The sequence below is a fragment of the Pelodiscus sinensis genome, chromosome 2 (genome assembly GCF_052426305.1).
Source record: "Pelodiscus sinensis isolate ZL-2025 chromosome 2, ASM5242630v1, whole genome shotgun sequence".
NCBI classification, from domain to species: Eukaryota; Metazoa; Chordata; order Testudines; family Trionychidae; genus Pelodiscus; species Pelodiscus sinensis.
In genome coordinates, this window is record NC_143053.1 from 220512441 (window position 1) to 220530804 (window position 18364).

General features: G+C 39.7%; 1 protein-coding gene across 1 annotated transcript in view; it reads right to left on the minus strand.

Annotated features, from left to right (window-relative positions):
* The window catches only part of MINDY3 (MINDY lysine 48 deubiquitinase 3), a 79570-nt gene that overhangs the window by 47169 nt on the left and 14037 nt on the right, over positions 1-18364 (minus strand). Inside the window, exons 5-9 of the mRNA XM_075922447.2 lie at positions 12490-12541; positions 10408-10522; positions 7335-7408; positions 6737-6816; positions 184-254 (exon numbers count right to left, since the gene is read on the minus strand). Of these exons, the coding sequence (XP_075778562.1) occupies positions 184-254; positions 6737-6816; positions 7335-7408; positions 10408-10522; positions 12490-12541 (392 nt within the window). The remainder of the gene's footprint in view (positions 1-183; positions 255-6736; positions 6817-7334; positions 7409-10407; positions 10523-12489; positions 12542-18364) is intronic.

Below are 18364 nucleotides of genomic sequence, written 5' to 3' on the forward strand. Positions count from 1 at the left end.
AGACTTTTAGCTTCAGTTTCATTTTGAGGCTAGAAATACTACAAACCTAATAACTCTTCAAAGGCTATTCTCCAACAGTTTACAATGAAGTATCTACAGGCAATATTTTCAGAAGAGGATGATGGATTACTGGCATATTGCTAAGAAGCAACTTGCAAGAGAAATATTAAAAAAGCAGCTTACCTTACAGTATCTTAAAGATTCCATTAATGTCAAAAATCCTACAGTTGCCTGTTTACGTATACCAAGTAATTCTGTTTAAAAATAAAACACAAACATTTTATTGCAGAAATTATTTTCTATTTTTTCAAAAATGGCATGGTATAAAATATCTATTTTATAAAGATATACTTAAACAAGGATTCAAAAAGCAGTTTGGGCAAATCCCAAATTACTTTTTTCATAAATAAATACAACTGCAATGAATTTTTAATTTTATGAAAAGTATGCTATTAATAGTCCTTTAAAAAAGTTTGGACTTACAATGATAAAGCAAAATCTATTAAAAAAATACCCTGAAACTGTCATTTTTGAAAATTAAAGGAGCAAAGTTTTCCACACTTTTTTCTAAGCTTATTGACACAATTGACTGCAAAAATTAAATAGCTAAAATATTAGTTATTAATAAATGGCTATTTCTCACCATTACATTTTTCTTTAGGGAACTTCACTTTTTAAATTATACTACAAGCAACCACCAGCATAAGCAGTCAAGTAATTGCACTAATCAAATGAAGGAGGACTATTTTTAAAGGGAAGTCCACAATAAGAATGAAAAATACTTCAAAGCCAATTGATCTTTGAAAAGTATAAGCTATATAGAACTAAAACTTGGACTTCAGCATATTTGTGGAAATGTAGTTCCACTATGAAAAGGATTAAAAATGGCTCTGAGCTCTCATGCTTATGTCTCAGTAGTCCACGCTATACGTACAAAATTTACTTAATCTATTTGCCTGAGCTAGACATTCTCTTGGAGATGAAAGTCAAGCTGAGTTTTTTTTTCTGCTCTGGAATAACCACCAGTAAAAGATTATGCAGCCTAAAACATAGCATCCCTAGATTTAAACAGATCTACCTGATTAGAAGTTAGTAAACAATTCTGTTGATCAAAAGGAGTAGAATCCAGCTTTCACTCTAACATGAATAAAAGCAATAAACATTTGTGATATTAAAGAAAGCATATGTCTGAACACACAGTGAACAGATCTATTTAAAAGTTTTCAACGTTACATCTACACAGAAAACAACATCTGCAGCTGGCTTGGGCTTACTAGGTTCAGGCTGCAAACCTGTAACACTGTGGTGTATGCATTTGGGATCAGACTGGAGCCCAAGCTCTGGGACCCTACACCGCATTTTTACAGTCCCACTAAAGCCTGAGTAGTTTAATTACTGTGTAGACATATCCAAAGTCACTTTTCAGAGAATTACACTGAAGCTTTGGGAACCTTCCCCCTCAAACTGTAATTCTTAAATATATATTTGTTAGTAATAGTAACATGTTATGATTACAAACAGTGATGCATTTACCAATGGAGCAAGTTCTGGAGTAACACAGAGCAAACATTCTGAAGAGGGGAAAAAATAACTTTTTTAAATATTATAGTTATACTCAATCCCACATTTTATGACAGTATTGGATGCTCTCATTTACTTGGACACTATCTGTAATGTATTTTTACAAACTTGAAAGTTTAATTTGCTGAATTCAAAACCTGTGCAGCATATGGGCTACAGGAATTTCATGAAGGAAGTGTTAGTTTTTCCAATCATTTTCATTATCTAACCATTCCACTAAGTCAAAAAAGTAGTGGGTGAGTTTGGCATGATCTGTGTTTCATTTATGTAAGCTGTTTTTTTATTCACTACCTAATTTTCCCAATGCTGCCCCAGACTTCTTTGCTCTGAGTTGCCCTGAAGATTCTATACCTTGCAGAAGCAAAAGTTTATCATAAAAGGATTTTCCCAATTAACCTCTGTTTTGGAAGTATCTTTGGACAAGCTGTTAAAATTCTTTCCAGGCTGACATTCAAACAAACAGGAAAGAACCTGCCCATGCACGGATACATTCTGGAGCTCAAGCAGCATACTTTTTCCACTTATATCCCTATTGCTTTATATGGCAATATACTGAGAAGAATCGTACTCTACCCTTCAAAAGAAGGTAAAGTTGCAAGTCCCATTAAAAATGTAATGAAAAGTGCGCTTTTGACAAAGGAGCAATCTTTATTTAGAGCTTACAACTTCAATGGCTCAAGTGATGCCAGCTGAATTAAACCCTAAACAAACAAACTGACACAAACAACTAGCCTATCAAAAGGTCATAACAATACAATAATTCCAGTTAATACCATATATCAAATTCCCTTTGTGGGAAAAAAAATCTAATCACTCAAATCAGTCTTAAAAATCAGTCCACCAGATAAGAGCTTTTTGAAATGCAGTACAAGAGTCCAAGCACTACAGAACTGTGTCTTAACAGGATACTGAATATGACAAGTACAATTGATGTTTAGCACTAGAACATTTACCCGGTATTGCTTGGGTATTTACATTTTTGTTATTTTGGAAAATAAAATGAAAATGTACATGCTTCATTGGAATCCTTGCTCTAGGGTAGAGCTGGGGATAAGGGGTTCAGTATGCAGGCTGCCCCAGGGAGAGAGAGGACTAACTCCCCAGGCCTCTTTCACGGCAGCAGCTTAGGGCCAGGTGAAAAGTGCCTCTCCATGGCTGCTGCAGCTCCAGTGAGCAGAGTCAGGAAAGGGGTGCATGTCCCCCGCAGCTGGAACAGATCCAAGTTCCATAGCACCTTGCACTTCCCAGTACGAGTGAGGAATGCAGCAAACTACTTTCCTCTTGTTCCCTGATGATGGGAACAGCCAGCAATGTTCCCATATGAATTGGAAAGCTTCAGCCCACTCCAACCTCCCTAAGGCGTGCCTGGGGTGTGGGAGGCTCAGGACTAGGGCAGTCACAGCTGGGAAGGAGGAGGGAGGGAGGGAGAAGAGTAGTGCCCCCCACTAGCCCCTTTCTCTTGCCTCTCTTTTCTATATGGGAAACAATCCCATTCCAGGCACATCACATTGTTCTGGAAAAACCAACCCCGTACTTTGCTTTAAGTTATGATAAAAGGAAGCTGCTTACCAAATTTGGTGGACCTAGCTCTTACTATTTAGGAGTTCTTGAACAGAAAGATGGACATGTGAACTATCTCAAATATACAGTAAACTAAAAGATTTACCCACCATTATTTCAGGGCAAGACTGACTGTGTGTGTCTGTGGGGAAGGGAGTGTGGAGTCAGAGCAGGGCCTTTGGAATGTGGGGGCTCAGAGCATAAAGCTGTGGATGTGGGGTGCAGGAGTCAGTGAAGAAGGTTGGGAGAGGGGAAACTCCAGGGAGGGGATTTTCCCCAGCTTCTCCCCAGGGCCGGCCCGGAGGAGAGGAGGGACACGCATCCCAATCACCAACTTCTCTCCAAGTCTGCCCAGGGCGGGGGGAGAGCATGGCCTGCTCACTGGCTTGGCCTGAGGGTGGATGAGTGGGGACTAGGGATGTTAATTATTGTTTATGTGTAACCACTTGAAATTTGAGTGGTTACATGTTTGGGAGGGGGAGGGGGCAGAAGAGGGGTGGAGAGGAGGGAGCTCCATACGAGCACTAGCTCCCACCTGAGCACCTGCTCCAGCCTGTCCCCATTCCAGTTGCTTCTGATAAAGAGGCAGCAGTGTGGAGGTCAGGCAGCTCCACAGGAGCCAACTCCTGCCTGCCCCCTGCGCTGCCTGTGTGGCAGGCAGCAAGGGAAGCCAGGCCCATGCCATTGTCCTACCACCACCAAACCCTGACCTTGGTTTAAGTTAAGAGGCAGCTGCATAACAAATTTGGTGGTCTAGCTCTTACCGTTTAGGAGAATTCTTGAACAAACTGACCAACAGTTCTAAAATATATAGATAGATTTAAGACATAGGATGAAAGCTATCTTCTATCTCTACTAGTAGGCCCAGGCAGAGATTCTTTCTAGATGCTGTACTGAAGCTGAAAGGGAAAGAGTCTGATTTTATGAAGTGAATGCCTGAAACAAGTATTGAGTGAAAGGTCTAGTGCAGGACAGAGAACTACCTGCTCTTTTGATACATTACATCACAAAGGAATCATAAGAGATCCTCTGATAGTTGAGGGCTTCCACATAACCTGCCATACTATCTGAGGATTCTTGTCAGGAAATTGGTCCGATCTTAAAATAATTTTACAGTTACTTTATTGGATAGCTAATTTTTAGTATACTGCACCTTTTATAAGAGCACTTATTTCTGGCCTTTATTGTGCTTTATTTGGTGATGCTACTTAAAGTGGAATGCAACTTAGGTGCCACCTTGTGTTGATATGTAATAATGCAGAAGTTCTTACATTACAGTTTTTTAAAAGATACAGCACTGTATCCAGCCGGTCCCCGATTTACAAACGGTTGATTTATGACCGTTCACATTTATGACCAAACCTCTCATGACGCGGTCTTAAGGGCGGTCCCCGAGTTACGAACAGCACAGTCGCAATGTAAACCAATGGGGTCCGACTTATGAACATTTCAAGTTACATCCAAGTGTTTGGTCTGTAACTCGTTCATAACTCGGGGACCAGCTGTATGCCAATTAAATGTAGTCTCTCTATGCAGCTGTTTCATTCAGATGAAATTACTAATTTCTAGATCATAGCACTTGAGCCAACAAAAATAAACTGGTATTAAAATTGGTAAAGTCCACCACAAAAATTCTTCATAATGAAATCAAGCAAATTTTAAAACTACTTTATGAATCTCAAACTTGGTACTCACAATTGAAAGACATCTTCCAACTATGCAGGAATATAGGATGGAAGAGAGAGGACTAGATGAACATAGTAAGTGTGGGAAGTAAATGAATAGGAAGTCAAAGGGGTAAAGTGGAATTGGCTCTAACAATTTTAAAACAAAAGAATCTAAATTGGTGAGAGATGGGAAGGAAAACAGTTATTTAATATTCCCCTATGGCACTTAGATGCTTATGGAATTTCACAAGTCAGTACTGAATACCATCTGTAGAACAGTTTTAAATTACTGAATATTGTAATTTGATCTTTTTCAATAACTAACCAAAAGCATGAATTTGATTAAAAATACGAATCTCTCTAGTATTAAGATTTAGGATCTCAGCATGTTCCCACTGAATCAACATTACTGGGGTCAAAAACAGACTAACAGGAATCAAATCACAATTATACTAAGTGTTAAGACATTTATTTTGTCTGATATTATATATAGTAAATCTGTACAATAAACTAATATTAAATAAAATGAGAATATCGCTACTTAAGCCTGGGTTCATCAGTTAACCTTCACAGTTACATGCAGCCCCTCCCCCGCCGCTATCTCTGTATCAGAGGCAGCAGTGTGAGGGGGCAGGCAAAAGCCGGTGCTCAAGGGGAGTCAGCTTTTAAGCCAGTTCCCCATAAACACCAGTTTCCGGTGAACCAACTGCACCTACCCCCTCCTCCTCCCAGTACACTGCTGCGGGGAAAATGGGCAGGTGGAAGCCAGTACGTGCGGAGAGCAGGCTTTTAAGCTAGCTCCCCACAATCCACACCCCCCCCCCCCATGTGTATACACGCATTTTAACATCCCTAGACGAAGGTAGTGAGAAAGAATGGAAAAGCATAGACCTGTTCCCAAATGCTATAACTCAGCTTTCCTTACTAAGACAGTGGAATGTAGGCAACCAAAATATGTTTACTACTACACAATTATAAGCTATTTTTCAATCACACAATCCAAAGTGTTTTGGTAGGTATGTAAGCACTCCTTTTAATTCCCCCTATACACTTGGATGATGTTTTCTTCCCCAGGAATAGTTGGGTGCAGGGATGTATCATAGAAGATGCACGTTGCATCTCTCTACTCCAGCGTCCTTGGGACCTGACCGGAGTCAAACTAGAGAATTTGCTGGACTAAAGGAGGTCAATGCAGACTGCCAGAGGAGGGAAGCATGACAGCAGGGGCTGCTGCAACACCCCCAGGCTTTGTGACCAGTGGGGCCCAGAGTCCCCATCGGCTGGCCGCAGGGCTTTGTTCTTGGCTCCAACCTGGGACTCTGTAGCCGCCCTGCCTCCTCCCCTGAAGGTGCCCTATCCTTGCTCCTTCCCTCCCTCCCAGAGCTTAAGTACTGCAAACAACTGATCTGTGGCACTCCTGAAGTGCTGGGAGGGAAGTAAGAGCTGGTAAGCGTGGGAAGCCGGTGCATGAGATGGGTGGGGGGGGCCGGGGAGAGACGGGGGGAAGAGGGAGTTTGGCATCAGTGGGTACTCAGCACCAATTAATTTTCCCCCATGGGTGCTCCAGCCCCAGAGCATCTACACAGTCCATGCCTATGCCAGATCAAAAATTTTGCCGAAGTCAGGGAATTCATTTATACAGGCCGAACCTTTGTAGCCCAGAAGAGTTAGACATGATTTTGAATAAACTACAAAGAGGTATACCCATACATCCCTGAGCGTTATAGAAATATTGGCTAAACATCAACCTCACAAGGATTTTGAGGATTAATCAACACCAAGGAGGATTAAATATTACTTTCATTTGATGGACTACACTGGACTTAAAGACAGTTAAATAGCATCTCACCTACTAAACAAGGAGATGAGTTTCTAACAAACACTTATTCTGTGTAAACAGATAAAACTGTAAATTGGAAGTAACTTACTCATTCCTGAGCATTCTCTATCTCCGTCCCACACATTAGAAACTGCATGCCCCGTCAACAAGAGGTTAATTAAGCTTTGGCTATGTAATAGAAAGATACACCTTATTAAAAAGTGACATGCAATATATTTCTGCAAATCTAATTATTCCTGAACCAAGTGGAAAACTCGCATCTTAGCAAGAACTTTGCTGTTTAAATATTTTGAATTCTGTTTAAATATATCTCAATGACATCCAAAATGGTTTAAAATCAACATTTGAACATAAGAATGCCAACTTATTGCCATCATAAGAAACTGAATTCTGTATTATGAAGGGTTGTTTCAAAATACAGCAAACAGTGTGTACAGAGGGGTTCCCAGAATTCAAGTAGAAAGTTACTGCAACAGTTGTTGCTTTTTAACTACTATAGAATAGCAACTGAATTATTTTCATATTAAGTGTGCTCAACAATTATTTCTAAAAGATTCATCACTTTTAGAAACATGGGAAAGTGTGCTAGTAACTCCACAGAGAAGACCACTGAATAACCTGCCTAGTCTAGTGAAAATATAAATGGTTGCAAATACATCTCACTAAAGTCACTACTTACAACTTACCTCCCATGGCCATAAACAGGATCTATCAATGGTTCTGTGGAATCTTCAATTTCATTTTTTATGTTTTCAATACCCTAGAGAAAAAAAAAAAAAAAAAAAAAAGCAAGCAGAAATACTCATTGGAGTACTTGTTTAAAAAACCATTGGTGTTAAGGATTGAATACAAGCTCAAAGCTAGCAGACAATTAAATCAGACAATAAGACATAAAAAGGTTGGCTACCCTGTAGCCTCATGGCAGAATGGCATAACTGACAGAAGGCATGATCCAACACCCAAACAAATACTTTGCCTCAGTTTTTAAGAGGAAAAAGACGAGTTTAGGGATAGTGGCAAGATGGCTAATGAAGATATGGAGATAAGTTACCACATCCAAAGTGAAGTTAAACACAAACAGCTTAATGGTTCTAATCAGGTAGCCCAGATAATCTCCATCTAAGAATAATAAAAGAGCTGGCACATGAAATTGCAAGGCCTTTTAATGCATTAGTTAACTTGGGGGATCATGCCCTATATGACTAGAGAATTGCTAACATAGTTCTTATTTTTAACAAAGGGGGAAAAAACTGATCTGGAAAAATAACACCCTGTTAGTTAAACCTCAATCACATGCAACATGTTGGAACAAATTGTGAGAGAAAATAGTTAGACATTTTGGGATAAACCACTACATGGTTGCAAAAAATGCAGATCATGCCAGACCAACTAGATCTCCTTTGAGAAGTAACTTGATTTTTTAGACAAGGAAATACAGCTGAGGTCTAGTTTACCTGGATTTCAGTAAAGCATCTGATGTATTCCCATATGGGAAATTATTAAATTAGTGTAGATGGGTATTAAAGTGAGACTTTCAAGAAGGGAAGACAACAAAGATTCACTGTAAAAAGGTGAAACTTAAGGATGGAGGAAGATTACTAGTACAGTTGCTTATGGATCTGTCTTGGGACCAATCTTATTTAACATTTTTATTACTGACCTTAGCACAGAAAGTAAGAATGTGCTAATAAAAATCTGTGAATTGGGAGGTATAGCCAATATGGAGGAGGACCAGAAGACGATCTGGATGACCTTGTAAACTGGAGTAATACAAGTGGAATGAAATTGAATAGTGGAAAGTACAAGTACAAGGTAACAACAAGAATTTTTGCTATAACCTGGGAACATGGTACCGGTAAAGCCTCATGTGGAATACTATGCACAATTCCATGCTTAAAAGAGATGAATTTAAACAGGAACAGGTGCAGAGAAGAGCTCCTATGATGATATGAAGAATGGAAAACTCACCTTATGAGAGGAGACTCAAAAGAATTTGGTTTGTTTAGCGTAACTTAAAGAAGGCTGAGAGGAGATGATTGTTCCCTCTAAATCATAGGGGAATAACAAATAAATACCAAGGAGAGGGGAGAGGAGTTAAGTACCAATGTGACACCACAACAAATGGACATAAACTGGCTATTAAGTCTAGACTTGAAATTAGATGAAAGTTTCTTACCATCAGGAGGAGTGAAGTTCTGGAACAGCCTTCCAATACTAACAGTGGGGGCAAAGGATTTAACAAGCTTCAAAACTTAGTTTGGCAAGTTTCTTGAGAGGGTGGTATGATGAGATTGCTTACATGCCATTGTAGGCAACCTATGACTACTAGCAGCAAACATCTCCAACAGCTGGCGATGAGAAGGGCTTGGAGTTACTGCAGAGAATTCTCTCTCAGGTGTCGGGCTGGTAGGTCATCTTGCTCACATGCTTTGCTTGGGGTCTAACTGACTGCCAAATTTAGTCAGAAAGGATTTTTCTCCCAGGTCAGATTGGCAGAGACCCTCAGGATTTTTGCCTTCCTCTGCAGCATGCGAGGGGGGTCACTTGCATGTTTAAACTAGCGTATATGGTAAATTCTCTCTAACATGAAGTATTTAAACCAGAATTTAAGGATTCTGCTACAGAAATGGGTAAGTGAAGTTCTGTGACCTGCAAAGCACAGGAGGTCACACTAGAAGTCACTATGGTCCCTGCTGACCCTAAAGTTCATGAGTTAACGGAAGGGGCGGGCAGTAATTTTTTATGGGGATTGGGGCAGAGGGTGAAGGGGGGACTCCAAGAATTTAGTAAGAGAGTTTGGCCACACACTTCCATGATATTAATAGAAGAGCTGCGGGTCTTGTGGGTGTAGAAGGGAGCTCAGGGTGGAGTGCAGGAGGGAATGTGGAGTCTGGGAGGGAGATGTGACCGGGGCAGAGGAGCAAAAAAAGGGTGCAGAGGGTTTGGGCTGTGACCTGAGTCAGGGAAGTGGGATTCAGAAAGGGGTGGGGCACAGGTGTGTCCCAGGAGACACATACTGAGGCCCATGTGACAGCTGGGGCCATGTACGTAGCTGCCCCATGGGAGAAGCTTTGCATGCTACCTGCACTGCAAGTATGGTTTTCAGCCAATATGAGCTCTGAGGTTTGTGCTGGAAACAGGGGCAGAGTGTGTAACTGCCTTCTCCCCAGAGCACATACCACACAGAGATGCACAAGCTGGCCCCAACAGCCAGCTTCTTTGAGCAGCGTGTGGAGGTGTAGCAGACAGGGAGCCCCATGACACTGGATCGTGGCAGGCGTGATCCAAAGTTTTGGTGGGCCAAATCTGTCCCGTGGACCGTATTTTGCCTGTCTCTGGGATAAGGAACAATAACTATACACCATCAGTGGGGGAAACTGTGCAAGGATGTCCTCTTTCCTCATGATTTCACTGCTATCAGCAAAATTAAAAACTAAAATGAAAACAGAGCTACAGATTTATGGGCTTAACATCTCTTACTAAACAGGCAAGGGTGGGCCTCAGACCAGAAATGCATTTTAAACTCTGTGTAAGGATTCTTCTCCATCTACTCTCCTGTAAAATACCATGTGATGTTCAGAAAGGAATTTTCATACAAACAATTTACAAATTTATTTCAGTTCTGGTTGCCCCAATGCAACATGAATAATGAGCCCATCGTACCCATAAATCTGGAATAAACTCAATTTTCATTTATGAGCTTGCTGGTCATATTTTAGTAAAATAGTAATGATCAAATATTTTCTTTTTAAAACAAACCTTTGTCAATATCACAGAATACAGAAAGAGCAATACTCCAAATTTATTTGTCCACACTGAATACAGATCCCACACTGCATCCTTTAGTTCTGGAAAGTTTTGGAATGATTGCTTGCTGAAGACAGAAAAAGGAAAAATAATTTAGATGCAAGATTAAAATAGTGTAAAGTAAAAAGGAGAGTAAATCTTAGCATTAAGTTGTCCAAGTAAAAACAAGAGTAACACCAGTGTTACTGCATGCTCTGACAGTTATACAGCAACCTCTACAGTTAATATACCCGCCACACAATTATTAATATTTACTTATCAGAAAAGCAAATAAATGGTTTATTAGAGAAGCTTGTTACAAGATTATATTTTTACTGATATGCAAATATTTTAGTATAAATTATATACACCTGAAATAATGCAAAGTGGCTAGAATAAATTGACACATTTTTCCTATCTGAAGTTGCACTGGGCTGAATAGGTCTGTCAGTACAGTAATTAATAATTAAAGATATAGCTCTCTCCTCTCTTAAGAAAAATTTTACCCAGCCACATAAAGCTCTCTTCCTTCAATGAACGATGTGTATGGCTTTATCCAAAACCACTTTCTCTGAGGAGCAAGCAAATGACATTTCTGAGAGGACTCATTAAAACCTTTGGAAACCTACTGCTAAAAGTTCATATCCTCATTTGGTCACCTCTTAGACACAGCAACAAAAGCAAAAGTCTCCAAATGGTGTACGAGTGAGTGTAAGGGGAAAACTTGTATGGAGAATCAGGGGCTCATTTAAGTGATGGGAGGTATATTCAGACAGGCATGACATATCTTAAATGAAAGGCAGGATAAATCTCTGAATTTAGTTAAAATGAGGTGATTGCTTTCTCTGGGGGCAGCATGGGATCATAGCCATAGATTTATTTTAAGAACATGTAGTTATTGTTTCTTTTCTTTAGCTGGAGAAGCCTTGCCTAATGTATGTTATGCTAAGTGTAAATCTAAATTCACTAAACAAGCCATTTGGTTTTACTCCACTTTTTTTTGTTTTTAATAAATCTCATCCATTCTTACGAAATTTATATTGCAACGGGGGCAAATCTGGAAAGGTTCACTCAAGCCAGTCTTGATAGCAAAAAGCATGCTGCAACCTTTAAAAAGTACAAGAGGTACAGAAAGCTCAGAAACCTAACCCGCCAAATAAACTTGGTCAACAGGGCGTGGGAAAGGATGCAGACTCCCAGTGGGGTGTTTTGTGAGAAGCCATTATAGGTAAACATCTGTGGACCTAGGACAGGACCAAGGAACAGACAAAAGTTGATTATGAGGTCAGGCAATATTTTTTCCTGCTCTATCTGTCATCATAGGGTCTGATATTTTGAAAACTGAATGGCAGAGACTATCATAAGAACTCTTGAAGGAAAAAACTTGTAGTGACCTTTAGATATTAGAAAGTTTTATTTTATTCAAAATATTCTTAAATATCTATTACTATTCTTGATTTGTTCCTCATATTTTATTCCCATAAAAAAACCCAAATAGCAAATTCTTTTAATTGCTACCTTCTAAGACAAATTCAATAACATTTCATCCTTCAACCCAGCATCTAGACAAAAACTAGAAAGGACAGTGCTAAAGCTAAAATAGAGGACATAGCTGTATCCATTCAGATGAAACATTTCTTTAAAATGTTTGCTGGTCTATATGTAATGGAAAAATACAAGATGCTGCCAGTTGTTTCTTGACTATGGGTCAAACAAACTTTTAAAATCAGTATAATCTGTGAAAACTATCAGAACAAATTTAATTATTTATATCCTTTTTACTCAATTTTATTAAACTTACATTTCATTTGACTACAAAGAGATGCACATAATAATGTACAAAGTGTGCAGATTTGATATTTTAGATAAATTTTAAAATTTTGGAATAAATTACTGCTTCCTTTTTGGAATTAAAAATACACAATGTGAAAATAAAGTTTTAAACTCCAAGTTTTATCTACCATTTTAAATACTTTACCATATATCTTGGAGAAAATTTGAATATCAGTGAAACTGTAAAATACTGTATTTTAAATATTCCAACATGTTACTTACTGAATTAATGCATGAAATCGCTCAAAGCCAAGCTCTTCGGCAGCCAAGGCAGCTATACACAAGAGACACTTTTCAGCACTACACATGGCAAAAAATGTCACAAGATACACATAGCAAGCTAGTATACTTTCAAGCTTCAATTATATTTTTAATGTACCTTCCTTTCACAATTTTATTTTCAGTTTTTGTATCTCATGATCTACTTCACTGTAACAATATTGGTTCTACATGGTTTAACAAAAAACAAAAAAAGGGATCAGTGAATGCATCATTATTCAGATTACAAAAGAGTATCTTAATATTTTTAAAATCAAAAGCATCCAGCTACTAATTTGTACCCTTGAAAATTTGTAAATATAAACAGTTATTTTTTCAAAAGTGATAACGAATATTAGTCACCAAGCATAAGCATGCTACAAATAATTTTGCAAGTGAACTGCAAGTATTATTTTCTAAAGGAAAGCAAGTATGAATATATTATTAGTTTTAGAGCAGTGTGATAGAAAGAAAGCTGTAATTTTTTTCAAATGTTTAAGGAGCATTTATATTTGTAAACAAAGTGAAATCATTCTAGATACAATTGTAGGCATGCTGTTCCTGCAACAATGTATTGATAGTTCTAAACTCTCTTCTGACATTCCTCAAATACATCCACAGCTAGAGGGGAAAAAAATGCAGCCCATAGTGTCCTCTCAGGTTCAGTGTAGACCTTTAACCCTTCATTAAAATGAGTTTTTCTTAACTTTCACTTGCTTTTAAATAGACAGACTCTAAAATCTATTTTGATACTTCTAAAATGTGTAGAACAAGTATCTAAGATTACAAAAGATGCTTAAAGCAGAATCATTAGTAGGCTGTGGCTCCACCAATATTCCTAAATAATTTATCTTATTCCTTCTGTATAATAAATGAAATAGATGCTTCCACTTTCAGTTAAAACTGAACAATGATTTTTTTATTATCTATCTGATCCTGAAGGCACAGAAATCAGTAGCAATTTTCCATTTGTTTCATTGGATGCATGACTAAGCTCTGCATCAGTTACATATGCAATACTACTGTTCCAACATGAAAGTCCATAAAATATTGCGCATTTCTCAAATACTCATTTATCTATAGAGGAATGGCTTAATTGAATATTGAAGTTGTATTCTGAAAAATACAGAGTAGGAGTCTCTTTTCAGTAAAGAGGTGACTTTTGCAATGACTAGTGTCAGATTTATGAATTACAGGAGTTTGGGGGCTATAATTTTAGCATCCTCAGCACAGTTACATGCAAACTAATGGTTTTGAAAAACACAAGCAGAATTTAAAAAGCTAGATTGATTATAAAAACATGAACTTTTTCTAAATCTCATGTCCTACTATATATGCATCTGGAGATATATAAAGCCAAACCCTTGAACTAAACCAGAAGATTCTACAAACGTATGATGTGGCCAGATAATAATGCTGTTAGAACCTTAAAATCAAACATGAAATGGCAAAGTTACCTGTGGGTCCTTGCCTTAATAGAATTTTCTTTTTAAAATAAGTAAAAAAAATAAATAAAGAAATCAGGGTTATTTGTTTTATGACTTAAGAAGTTTTTTTCCTCTAGTCAATGGACAACTCGCATATCAAAATAGATATTGCCAAGAAAACCCCATGAAAAGTGATGGACCACAATTTTTTTTTAAAAGGTAAATAATTATTTAACCCTTCCAACTTAATGGCTAAAAATCTTTTCGCAAGGAAAAAAAAGTAATGTTGGGACAAAAATCATGCATGTTACATTTCTGCACAAAAACATATTTCAGAAAAATATGAAGAATAGTTCATACTGAAAACTACCGTAACTTTACAGAAATTGTCATTAATTGCTATTATAGCTAAAGAGATTATTTTTTAAAAAACAAAATAAGGAAAGGAAAAAAGTTAAAATAAAAATACAAACCAACATCTGAACTTATTCTATTATAATAAAGTTAATGGCCAACAAAGTCATGGGTGTATACAACAAAAGCAGATTAAACAAATGCAACCACATTCTGTATGTGCATTTGAAGTCACTTTAATGGGAGGTCTAAGGACAGTATTTTAGACAATTTCACTCTGCTACTACTTGGAGCAGAATAGCAAAAACTGAGCATTTGAAACAAAAGCAGGAAACAGGCAGACAACAGATGAGGGGGCTCAGAGAAGCCCTTAAAAAAAAAAAAAGACAGATAATTCAAATGAGATCACACAAACAACATTTAGTTGGGAGAAAGAGGAGAGGAAAAAACAGATGGATTAAAAAAATCTACACAAGGAAAAAAGTTATTAGAGAAAACTTGAATTTAAAAAAGTACTATATTTACAGTATTTGGAATTTAATGTTTTCAGACAGAAGTAAAAATGTTTACAACATTATGAATACCCTTCAGTTTTTATTCTATTGGAAGTATGTAATTAAACTACAGTAAAACTCCGATGGTCTGGCATCTGACGGTCCGGCACTCCTTATTGTCCGGCACCATCAGGAACCCGGAAGTGCTCCGGGCAGCCGGACCATTGGAGCTGCTCTGCCCCCAGCTTCCCCGATTCAGCCGCTGCTAAAACTGACTAGCGCTGAATCCGGGAAGCAGGGAGCAGAACAGCTGGAGTGCTGCTGGGTAGGTCCAGTAGCGCTGCCCCTCAGGGCTGCAGGACCAATCCAGCAGCACCCCAGCTGAACCGGATTCAGCCGCTGCTGAAATTGACCAGCGGCTGACTCCAGGAAGCCCGGGGCAGAGCAGCTCTGCCTCTGGCTTTCTGGAGTCAGCCGCTGATCAGTATCAGCAGCGGCTGACTTGGGGACACCTGGGGCAGAGCAGCTGGGGTGCTGCTGGGTTGGTCCAGTAGCGCCGAGGAGCGGCGCTGCGGACCAACCCGTCAGCACCACAGCTGCTCTGCCCCAGGCATCCCCAAGAGCAGCTGGGGTACTGACGGGTTGGTCTCGCGGCGCCAAGGGTCGGCGCTACCAGACCAACCCGGCAGCACCCCAGCTGCTCTGCCTCAGGTGTCCCAGATTCAGCCACTGCTGAAACTGACCAGCAGTGGCTGAATCGGGGACTCCTGGGGCAGAGCCGGACTATGAGAAGGGAGGGCTATGAGGGGGTCTGGGGTAGCATCCCCCCACCCCACCCCAGACCCCTCATAGCCCCCCCTTCTGATAGTCTGGCATATCTGATAATCAGGCACCCCCTGGGTCCTAAAGGTGCCGGATTATTGGAAGTTTACTGTACCAAAATCAGGAGCTTGAGAAGCTGACTGCCATCTGTGAAACCATCCTATCCTCTGCAACATCAAAAGTCTTGAAAAATGAAAAGTCAAAGTTTGTCACAGCACCAGACACAGAAAATTTCCATTTATGTCTTAACCATGCCAGTTAACTCTGCACTGCCATCAGTTCTTTGGTACCCATATCTTGGTTCAGAGCCTGGTCAGATGACTTTGGGAGCCCCCTCTAGCTAAAATGGGAGAAAATGAAGGCAGGTGAGAGGGAAGGAAAAAAAGAGTCTAGAAGGGAAATAAAAATTAAAATATTCCTCAAGCTCCAGAGTTTAAGAGGTGAGTTGATCAATGACCAAGATTAGAGAAACAGACAGACAAGACAAGGGAGGTTCACCATTAAGATTTCCTGTCTTGTCTCTACGTACAGGGAAAAATTCATAAGTAGGAGGAAAAATTGAATAGTGTTAGGATGTGATTTCACATCCCATTTTATAAAGGACTAAGCCAGCCACCACTCTCAAACTGTACAGCAAAATAAAACAATATAGGAAACATTGGGCCAGATTATTTGATTACATCAGTTATTTTATGTTAGTATACTCCAACTAATGAAGCTATAGAGAGAGTGACCGCAGTACTAAACACCTGAAGAGTGACTGGATTATCAGATGATTAGTTGTAAGTGGAGCTGCTACATCCCCTCTCCATTACTAGCTCTAGCTTTAGGAGCACTCAAGCTCCAAACCACGCTCCTTTATGGGCTAGCTAGGCGGAGTTTACAGTAGCACTGAACTTGAGCCAGACATGTGAGACTATAGCTAGGAATCTGGTTGGGGCAAAACTGAGCCCAGTAATCTGAAGAAGTGGGCTGTGCCCATGAAAGTTCATGATACCATCTACATGTTTTGTTAGTCTATAAATTGCTACCAGACCATTTTTTTTTCTGTAACAGACTAACTAGGCTACCCTCTGAGGTCAGTGAAAAGAAGCCATTCATGGCCAGGCTGCCTGTATCCTGGTTGCTGCAAAGGAAAAAGGGGAGGACTTTGTAGTAAGCAACTCACTTTCCTCAGCATAGATAGTATTTTAACAAGGGAGATCGGTCTGGAAAAACCTAGTGATAACCAGAATCTGATCCAATCTTTTAAAGACAAACTTCACAGCACAAAGATGTTCATGACAAGCAAGAAGTCATACAGACAATATTGTACTCTGATACTACTATTCTCTGGGTACAGTAAATTGTCAATGAATACATTATCCCTAGAAATAAGTTTCCAATACAACTTTATGGATATTATGTCTTATGTGGAAAAACAAGTTTGTTGAACAAAAAGAAGCAGAAATTTCTGTAAGTGATCCTGTCTAAGATACTCATCTTTCTAATAACCATTAAATGGTGAAATTGAACTTTGTTGATTAAGCAGCTTTTAGGAATACATAATTTTAACTTATCTGAGCATTCAAAACCATCCTACACACTTTACAGAAGCTAATAGAGACAACCTCTACCAAAAAGGAGCTTATTATCCAAACTCTATATCCAAAGCACATGCATAAGCAACAAAAACTGGAATAATGAATGTATGACCATCATGTTGATGCTGCACCCTTCCTCACAACTATCTGTCTTCTAAGATTATGTTTACACTAGCACTTTCTGTGCTATAATTCATTCCACACAGGGGAATGAAAAAGCCACCCACCCAAGCGATGTAAGTTACAAGCTGGTGTAGACAGTGCTATGTTGGCAGAAGAGCTGCTTGCAGGGCTGGAGTAATTAAACTAAGAGAAGAGCTCTCTCATCCACTTAGAGCAGTTACATTAGAGCGCTTACTGCAGTGCAGCTGCAACCTCTCTATTGTAGCCATAGTAAGGATGTTAAAATGCGGTTAATTGACTAGTTTACTAGTTGATGGAAATTCCATCGACTAGTCAATAGGCACTTCCGCATTCCTCCTTTGAAATGCACAAGAGCTCCCACTGGGCTCTTGTGCTTTTCAAAGAAGGAATGCAGAACTCCCCGTACAGGCCAGTGTGAAGTCCCGCTTTTCAAAGTGCCTGCTTTGAAATGGAAAAGTGTCCCCAGCAGGAGCTCATGAGCATTTCAAAGCCATGGAGCCTGGGGTGAGCTGGGGATTCCCCAGCTGACCCCGGTTCCCCGGCACTTCCCTGCGCCTTTGAAAGGTGCAGAGGTGGCAGTTTCAGAGAGGCAGCCACTGCACAGCTGAGATCAGCTGTGCGGTGGCTACCCCTTTGAAACTGCCATCTCCGTATCTTTCAAAGGGGCAGCCATGGCAGCCTGCGGCATTTCACTGGAACCCGGGATCAGCTGGGGAGTCCCCAGCTGACCCCAGGCTCCATGGCTGCACCTTTGACAAGTGCAGAGGCGGCGTTTCAAAGGGGCAGCCTGCCGCACAGCTGATCTGCAGATCAGCTGTGCAGCAGCTGCCCCTTTGAAATACCACCTTGGGGTTTCAAAGTGGCAGTGCCACTCAGCGGCGCTGCCACTTTGAAGTACCCCTTCCCCCCCTTGCTGCCTCTATCTCATAGAGGCAGCAAAGGGGAGGGATATCAACTTGTCAAAATACTATCCGATAAGCAAATGCTTATTGGATAGTCAACTAGTCTTTTACAT